At 33.2% G+C, this 9,829-nt stretch overlaps 1 protein-coding gene across 1 annotated transcript; it reads left to right on the top strand.

The window, feature by feature from the left end:
* The first annotated feature begins 1,400 nt into the window (after positions 1-1,400).
* On the top strand, positions 1,401-3,241 carry LOC149543790 (heavy metal-associated isoprenylated plant protein 39-like). Its single transcript, XM_089796322.1, has 3 exons — positions 1,401-1,575; positions 2,254-2,329; positions 2,795-3,241. The coding sequence occupies exons 1-3, from the start codon at positions 1,525-1,527 to the stop codon at positions 3,034-3,036; spliced, it is 369 nt and encodes a 122-aa protein (XP_089652448.1). The 5' UTR covers positions 1,401-1,524; the 3' UTR covers positions 3,037-3,241.
* The last annotated feature ends 6,588 nt before the right edge of the window (positions 3,242-9,829 follow it).

Raw genomic sequence — 9,829 nt, 5'->3', positions numbered from 1 at the left:
TCTCACCCTTACAAATTTGAGGAGTTCTTAGAACTTTAAGGTTTGAGATTGTTACTATGTTTATGAATATATGAATATCTATAATGTACAATAAAGGAGAAAATATGTATTTATATTAATCATTTATTTATATTAAGATCGCTTACCTATAATATATGTTGACATGATTCCAAACAAGATAATGTAATAAGAACTCATGATAGAAATGCCCCAATAAATCACATTGAAACCCCAAAATAACAAAGATCAATTTAAAAACATCTAGTCACTTGTTGTAGTGATTTTTAATAAGATTTCAACATGCCACACGGATGATTTTTAGCATTGTGACTCAATTTACAAGACACATAAATATCATCAAATTGGAACTTGATATCAATATGATCAAATGCTAGTCAGAGATTGAACATCTCAAGTCATTATCCATCTTATAATTCTCTAGCCATCATCCATCTTAGATTGATGAATACCCATACATTCACTTAGCTGTGAATGCCAACATCCATCAATAAAAGGTTCAAATATAGTGACCTTGTATGTCATGGCAGTCCTCTATCTTTGGTGTACATAATCATATTTACCATTTTTTATTGTAAATTCAATCAAATATTTGAAGACTATCTTGTATATTCAAGGTAAAATTTTGATTGGGAGATAATAACTCTGAAGGATCATATATGTAACTGTAGTGTAGTGGCAAGCTACCACAATTCAAGTATGTAAGACTATGTATATTTCCTTCTTTAGGAAGAAGGAACAGACCTTCCAATGGTGAGCTTCTCACTTTCAGCATTACACATATTGCTAATAAATGTCTAGTTCTTATTTCATTCTTAATATCTTGAACTGTCTAAATAGTTGAAGGATGTAAGGTTTGAGTGATAAGCTTTATTCAAAAAACTACTAAAGCAATATGATTAGTTTTTTTCTGAAATATTAAACATTGCATTGATAACTATTTGCTGATTAATTTAATTAAATTTTCATTGAAGACTTTATATCATCTATCAATTTATTTAACTACCTAGTATGAGATCACAAACCTATGTTAATACACCTTCCACTAAAAGTCAAGGATTGAAGGACATCTATTGTATCGAAGTTACTCGATACATCTCTTGCCTCTTCACTTATATCACACCTTTAATGATTTGAACCTTAATAAATAGTATAATCAAAAGCTACATCATTACCTCTCCTTTAACCATCACATATTATGCCCTCACTATCATTGATTGTTTAACCATTACATGTCATCACCCTCACAATTAAACTTTGATATTTACACAAACCCAACATGATTCAACATATAACCTAACCAATGTCACTAAATGATCATAATTCAACATATAACCTAACCAATGTCACTAAACATCAGCAATGATCATAAGATATTGATTGAGGGGAACCTCATTCACCCAAGTCGCTCATCTTAATCCCTCATTGAAAATGAAGACAGGCATGATGCAAAGGCAAAATGAATACAATATTATGCAGACAAGATAAAATGTTATCTTCTTTCGAATGCAACAAAGACAGGATCCGATCCCATGTTGTGGAGGTCCATTATATGAGGTATTTATTTTAGTGCGCTGCAGGTTGAATAGCTCTAAGTTACATATAACCATAGATGGCTGCTATGACAGGTATTATTATTATAATTAATAAGAAATAATAGTTGGAAAAACTTTGTTCAGTAGTTGCTAATTTAAAAAAGAAATACCCATCTGGGAAGCACTCAATTCAACTTGTATGGTTTTCTAGATCTTGTTTTAAGCATTATCATATTAAATGTGATCAAGGCAGGGAATACACTCCTTGTTTGGGGTTCACCATACCCATTGTTTTTATAGCTTAGCATTTTAGTTATAGTTTTTCAGTCTGCAATTTTCTATCCCTCATCTGGGTTGCAGAATAAGTAGGCTAAATTATCACAGGGAGGAAGAAAATGTCCAAGGTAGGATAGTATGTTAAGTAATAGAGCTGTTTTTTAGTTCGCTATTAATATTTTCTTTCATAAGTAGTTTATTTTTGAATCAACGTTTTCAATTGTACTTGAATATTCATAATCAGAAAGAAAAAGAGTGGTTACTGATCTAACACTTCAATCAGAAAATATGCACAATAAAGATTGCACTCAATAATTTAATCTATCATAAAAATGAGAAAGAGTAATCACTAATTACACCTCCATCAGAAAGCATGCATAGCAAATGTAGAAACAATTGTGAGATTAGTTGCTTTTTTGTGCAGAAAATTGTGTTGAGAGCGGACATCAGCTGTGACAAATGCAAAAGGAAGATCATGAAGACTGTTGCAGGCATCGATGGTAAGAAGACCCAAAATTACAAAGTGGGTTTTTCATAGTTGTGTTATTAGAGAATTTCTTATGTGGGTTATTTCATTAGAGATTGTCATTTGTTGTGTAGATAATTTCTTATGTGGGTCATTTTATTAGGGTGTCGACTATGTTCCAGACAGAATGTACAAAAAGTTTTTTTTTTTTTTTTTTTTTGGTTAAAATCAGATTTCTGAAAATACTGATTTTTTTTTCAAAATTTTGTGCTGTTTTCAATTACAAACATACAGATCATAAAGAACAAATGTATGCTAAAAATTTCAATAAATTCGTATTTTCAATTTTTTCAATTTAGAAGAAAGATGTATTTTGTCTGAAGGATTAACCGCCTCCTTTTTATTAGAGATGTTCCTTTTTATTAGAGATGTTCATTTATTGTATTACTATAGAATTTCTTAAATAGGTTAATTTTATTAGAGATTTTTATTATTGCAGGCATTGAGTCAGTGCAAGTGGATTCCAAGGATCAGAAAATAACAATTATAGGAGAAGCAGATGCAGTTTCCATTATCAATAAACTCAGAACGTTTACACGGTCTGAATTAGTGACCGTTGGGCCTGCCAAAGAACCAGAGAAAAACCAGCCTGAGAAGAAGCCTGAAGAGAAGAAAACCGAAAAGAAGGATGAAAAGAAAGATGACAAGAAGGATAAAAAGAAACCACCCCCAAAAAAGTGATGAAGACAGGAAAGAAGAAGAAAAGCTTTCAATGCCTGCAGCAGTTCTTGGGTGTTTTCAATGTTAATTTTTGTATTAACTTGAAAAAATGTTTTAGTAGCATACTGGAAAAAACATTACATATGTTACTGTTGAATTGAGTGATCCTGGGCTGCAACTCTCTGTAAAGTGGTTACTTGAATAATCCTTTTTTTTGTTGCTGTAATTTATTATGCAGAGTTTATGGTCTCATAGATTTGAGAATTTGGATTTAGGATATTTTTGAAAAATTCTAGAAGAAAAAACTTTTTGAGGAATGGGATTTTAAGTGGCAGCTTTTGTAAATTTGAGAATTTGGATTTACGATATTTTTTTAAAATTCTAAAAGAAAAAACTTCTTGAGGAATGGGGTTTTAAGTGGCAGCTTCTGTAAATGTCTGCCTTTGGGAAAGTAGTAAAAGATAGATGCCTTTGGGAAAGTAGTAAAAGATAGATCATGATGATTTTATTTTGTAAGTAATAAGAATGTTTTTTTGGGTTTTTTTCAATCATTTTTGATAAATTATATCCCAAATAGCCTACAAATAATGCAAAAGAACTCATCTTCATCCACCTTGAAAACCTCTGCCAAACATGGCAATGAAATCTCACCATGAAAGTTAGGGGTCTACTTTGATTTTGGCGTATCTAAAAAGAAGTTAGCCTCCATTTTGACACAATATCCTCTATTGTTCACATAGTTACCATCTCCATTAAAGATAAACGTATTATAAGTCTTATTAAACTCCACTTCCCAATGCCACCACAAGTGCCAATACTCACCTATGGTTTGGATACTACCTATCCATCATGTTGCATAGTACATCATTATTCAAAATCCTCCAACTGTCATTTGATTCTTCTTATGTATTTATCCAAAAATCAAGACTCCATTTTTCCTTTAACAATATCATTGACTACTATCTGATGGAAAAAGATCTTTCACCCACCACACTTCTTAGCTAGCCTAAGTGCAAAAATAGCCACCAAACATTATGCCACATTGTTTGTTCCTTCCAACAATAACTTCACACCTACATTGAGATGTTATGCTGGGCATCCCGAATCACGCATCTTGCACCATACCTCAGTAGGTTTCCTTTAGCAGCCCCATCAAAATTCACCTTTATCCACCCTTCGCCTAGGTAAACTTCCCCAATTCTCATTCCTCACAAAATTTTCAAAAGAAGGATAAACCCTTGAAGACCCATGAACAAGTCAATCCTCCTCCTTTTCTTCAAATATTCGTCAATTCCTCTCCTTCCATATCTCCCATGTAGCTGTTGACAGGGTTACCATCCAACTTACTACAAACGTTGATTTTCCTCTAATCTTTGGTTGTGATTCTAGCTAGACTGTGATTCTCCAAGGGAGTGGACCTACCCACCACAAGTTGTTTAATATAAATTCCCCAACATCATAATGAGAATCTGAAGTTGAGGAGAAGATGGTCTATGCTCTCCTTGGCCTCATGACACAGGAAACATTTAAAGAGACCTGCAAATCCTAATTTCTAGAATCTTTCTCCAGTTAAGATTCACCTTGAGTCACAAACCAAGTAAAAGCCCCAACTTTTGGAAGACAACCCTAATGTCATTCTCTAGAAGTTTATACCTTGACTTCACTAAATAGCCCCCACTTTTGGAGGACAAAATTTTTCTGTCTTTTTCCTCAATCAATGAAATGTTTCTCTACTCCAACAGTCTCTTAAAATGGCTAGTCACCTCTACATCTAGACCTGGAGCTAATGGGTATTGCCATTGATGATTCTCCATCCACATCCATATAATCCCTAACGTTATCTCCCCAACTACTTTTGGAAATTTGTATCACATTCCATTTGTTCACCAAGACTGCCATTTTTTCCTTCACGTCCAATGAATCATCCCATAAGTTTTCCTTCCTCCCATCACCAATTGTCATATCCCTCATTAGGGAGTCCTAAATGATAATTATCTGCTTCTAGAAATAACATTTAAAAGAATATTAATTAAAGAAAAATAAACACAGTAGTAACAATGACAGTATTAATAGAAATAAATATATAGATAGTAACAATATCATAACAACATTACAAATATAAAAGAAAATGGTAAATCAATAAATAACTAATATTAATTAATTAATTAATTAAATATAATAATGAATGTGTGTGTGTGTGTAGCCATATACCAATGTGCATTTAATTTGATCAAATAAATCATATGAAAAAATGAAATCATATTGGTAAACCATGATTAGTAAAAATAATAAATAACCGAAAATGGAAGGGGCGTAAGCCAAGTAATCCACCTTTAGAAAAGACATGACCCATGAAATATATTAGGGGACCATCATATAAACGAAAGGGGGTGTGAAGGGAACATGGAGAAGAAGTATGGGAGATTAAAAAAGAATAAGAAAAGAAAGAAAAAAATTGAAAAAGGAATCATGACATACATGTGGTAAGGGATCATTTGGCTACGAGAATATAAATTGGGAATAGGAATTGGAAATAGGAATAGGATTTGTCATTCCACATCCCATTTGGTTCTACAAAACTTGCTAAGTTGGCAGTTCTTGTGGTTTTGTTAATTATGTCATTTCTTAGCATCTCCAATCCATTTCAATGGACATTAGTCTGTCTAGAGGAAGACAATTTAATGAATTCAATACAATTATTAATGGGGAGATTAAGAGAATTGTTCCTACTATTAAAATGGAGGTGGATATGGAGGAGGAGAAATGTATGAAATGGCTAGATGAATAGGCAAATGAATTTGTGGTTCATGTTTCTTTTGGTAGTGAAATTTTTTCAAAAGCTTGTAGATTGAGGAGCTCATGGTTGGTTTGGAGGCCAGTGTAGGGTTTGAAGTTGTCTCTATATAAATGGATAGAAAAAAGTATCATAGTGTCATTGTGGGAGGATAGTGTGATCCTTGTATGAATGGCTATCATGTCAGTGCAAGAGATTAGTATAATCTCATTTGAATGGCTAAATGAGTGATAGTTCTACCAATGTAGATGGTTAGGTCCTCATATGAATGACTCTCATGCTAGTACAAGAGATTAGTACAACCCCATATGAATGATTAGAGAGTGATGAATGAAATCGTGTAGTGTCATTGCAAAAGGTTGGATTCTTGTATGAATGGCTATCACACCAGTTCAAGAGATTAGTAAACCATGTATGAAGGACAAGATGAGAATTAGATAATGGCCAAAATATTCTGATGATGTCAACATATGCAAATGTGAACCCTAAGAGATGCCCTCTAAAGAAGACAATTGAATAACTAAGGATTAGGAAACCCAATTTAGAGATGTCATTAAGGTTGGGATTAAGATAGAGGGTACAATGGTATAGTTAGACCTATTATTGTTTGAATTTTGGCATTTATGTTACATTTATTATTATCCCAATCTAACACTAAATAGAAGGGACATTACATCAATCTACTATAATACATGTTCCATTATCACTAGTTTACAACTCACAATAAAATTCCAAAGCATCGATCCCTAGGGAGGATCATCAATTATCAAAATGCTCTCCCTTCTTCTACCCCAAGATATTTCTTATTGAGAATTTGTACCCATCTTTGTTGAGGCCCCCTATACAACTCCTACACCAATTTTTCCCTAGGGCTTCATTCATCAACCTCTAGTTTCTCATACTCGCTCCCCCATTTGTCTTTGGCTTACAAACTCTGTCCCAAGCCATCAATGGGACTTTATCCTATTCATTGTTTCGATTCCAAACAAATGTTTCAAGTCTCTACTCAGCTTATTTAATTACCTTTAATGAAATTCAGTTGCATGACATTGACTACATCCAAATTGTAGAGACAATTGATTTTTAAAAAGTAATTTGCCAGTGTTAGCCAACACAGTATCCATCCTTCTATTTTCCTAGAATAACTATCAACTAGATAATTCTAATATTAGCTCTCCCTGCACCTGCATGAAGAGGAACTCCTAGAAGCTTTCTCAGAAGAAATTAGTTCGAACCCCAAAGACTCCTTCTATGTTCCTTTGCATATTCTCCTCTACATTGAAGAAGTATAATTCTAACTTTGACTAGTTAATGTCTTGGGTAGAGACTTCTTTACACATGTCTAGGACATGTTTAATTACTCTTTCTTCCCTCATCAAATCTTTCCAAACCAAAAAGGCATCATCTACAAATTGTGAATGGGTATAGGGGTTTAATCCCTCTATGATTCTAATTCCTTTCCACAAACCTTGTATGCTTTGTTTAGAAATAAACTATCTTAGAACCTCAACATGAAAAATGGAAAGTAAAGGAGATATCGGATCACCCTAACCCAATCCCCTCAAGTTAAAAAAGAATTCATGAGGGCTACTATTAACTAACACCGAAATCCTATATTCCCCAATCATGTTTTTAACTTAATAAATGGACATCTACTATTGAATCCATTTTTTTGGGAACTTGATATAAGAATCCGATATCCACCTAATTATAGGCCTTCCTAAGATCTAATTTGAGAAAGGTTGAGCTTTTCTTATAGTTGAAATAGAATGAATCACCTCATGTACCACAACAATTCCATCCATAATGTTCTCCCTAGATTGAATCCGCTTTGCTTGAGGAAAATAAGTTTGTGTAAATAGGTGTTTCAACCTATTGGCTACCACCTTGGAAATAATATTATAAATTGCATTACAAAGAGATATTGATCTAAAATCCTCCAAGGTTTTTGTTTTTCTTTCTTAGGGATGAAGACCACCAAGGTATTATTGAAGTCTCTTAAAATGAAGCCACATACCATTGACTCCTCAACCACCCCCAAAAACTCCATTCTAATGACCTCCCAAAATTTAAGATAAAAGAATGCGTAAATTTTTTTAGGACCTGGGTATTTATCCCCTACCAATTCAAAAAATTGTAGCTTTCAACTCATTGAGATGGATGGTTTCCATAAGATGCATGTTATCCTCTTCTAACAAGATTGGGTTGAGAACCTCCAAAATATGATTATGAGTTTTCCTCTCTCCACTTACACCCTCACACTACAATTGGGAAAACATCAACTACATGTTTTTTAATCTCCTCTAAATTTTTTACTTCTACCCCTTGTGGAGACCAGATTTTAAAAATCCTATTAATAGACCTAAACATTTTGATCAAAAAATCCAAAAAATTTGTGTTCCTATCACCACCATGTAGCTACGTCTCTTGAGACTTTTTCTTCCAAAGAACCTCCTTCGTTGCTAAAATCTCATCGTACTTACTCTTAAGGTCCTTCTTTATCTTAAAATCTACATCATTTGATCTTTCATGAATGATTTTTTCTATTTAGGGCCTTCAGCTAACCTTCTAGAGTTTCCTTCTCTACAAAGATATTCTTAAAATATTCCTTATTCCAAATTTTCATATTTTTCTTGATATATTGCAACTTCTTAAGGAACTTGAATATTTTGTTACCCTTTACATACGAAGCCTGAATCCACTAATCTTTGACTTTATTAGAAAAACCTTCCTCGCAAAACCACATTTGCTCAAACTTGAAGGGATTTCTTGGTATATTTTTATCTCTGATAAAAAATATCGACACAAGGAAATGATTTGAACCAGTCTGAGGGATTTTTTTTTATTCAAATAGAACTTGAGTTCTCCTCCAATCACCTCTAGAAAAATAATGATCTAGTGTTTCAACAATACTTGAGAAACCCACTCTATGATTAGTCCATGTAAACTTGTTGCTCTTAGGTCTGATTTTCTATAAATCTTTATCTAATACAAATTCTTGAAAATCTCTTTGAACCCTTCCTAACCTTTCAATACCACATCTCTTGTCAACGATTTCAAGAGTCGCACTCGAAAAACTTGCCTAAATCACACACTATTGATGAAAGTTTCTGATAACTTCAATTAGTTTTCCTTACAAAGCCTTATTTTCCTTTGTTCTTGATGGACCATAAACATTTATCAGGTAAAAATATAACATCCTTAATCAATAATTGCACCTTAACCATTAACTAGTTCAACCCTTGATCAACAATATTTGCTTTCACAAACTTTTGATTCTACAAAATTCCTAGACCCCCAAAGGCACCAATAAAATCTATAAAACAACTTGACCATATTATCCCAACCTGAAATCATTTTTATGCCACCTCCTTACTCACCTTCATTTCTTTAAAATAGATTATACTTGGCTTTTTTTGATAAAAACATTGCTTGATCAAATGTTTCTTGTCAGGGGCATTAAATCCCCTAACATTCCATGTAAGGAGCCTCATTGCTCCCTAAGAGAGAACAAGTCCCTCTTAGATCTTAATTTCCTTTGTCCTTTCATGTTGCCCACTTCTTCTAGCAATTTTTGGATAGACTTATGCCCTCTAATCTTCTTATTCCCAATGGCGCCTTTCTTCTCTACTTCTTTCACCTTTTTAAGTGATCTTGGAGAAAGTACAACTTCATCATTTGTAGAGCCAACATCTAAGTCTACTTCCCCATCTTGAGCCTAAGAATACCCAATTTCCAACTTCCTTTCTCCTAGTTGTTCTTTCTCTTGCATTACAAATATTTTCATATCCTTGAATATCACCTCTCTGATTTTTCTTTCCTCTTGTTTCAAGCCCAAAAGATTTGTTAGATAAGAGGGGTTGGGTGTGAATCAATTATGTCCAATTATCCTATAATCCCTTCAAACTTCATAAGTACCAAAAAAACTTGATAAACAATCACTTGATGTACACATTCAACTTATTAATTAACTTTCTCAATCACTTTACTCAAAATTGTTCATTTTACTAATATGTTTTA

This window comes from Cupressus sempervirens, chromosome 8 (genome assembly GCF_028749045.1).
Source record: "Cupressus sempervirens isolate cs-2001-9-10 chromosome 8, ASM2874904v1, whole genome shotgun sequence".
Lineage (NCBI taxonomy): Eukaryota > Viridiplantae > Streptophyta > Pinopsida > Cupressales > Cupressaceae > Cupressus > Cupressus sempervirens.
This window is presented reverse-complemented; position numbering and strand designations above follow the sequence as displayed.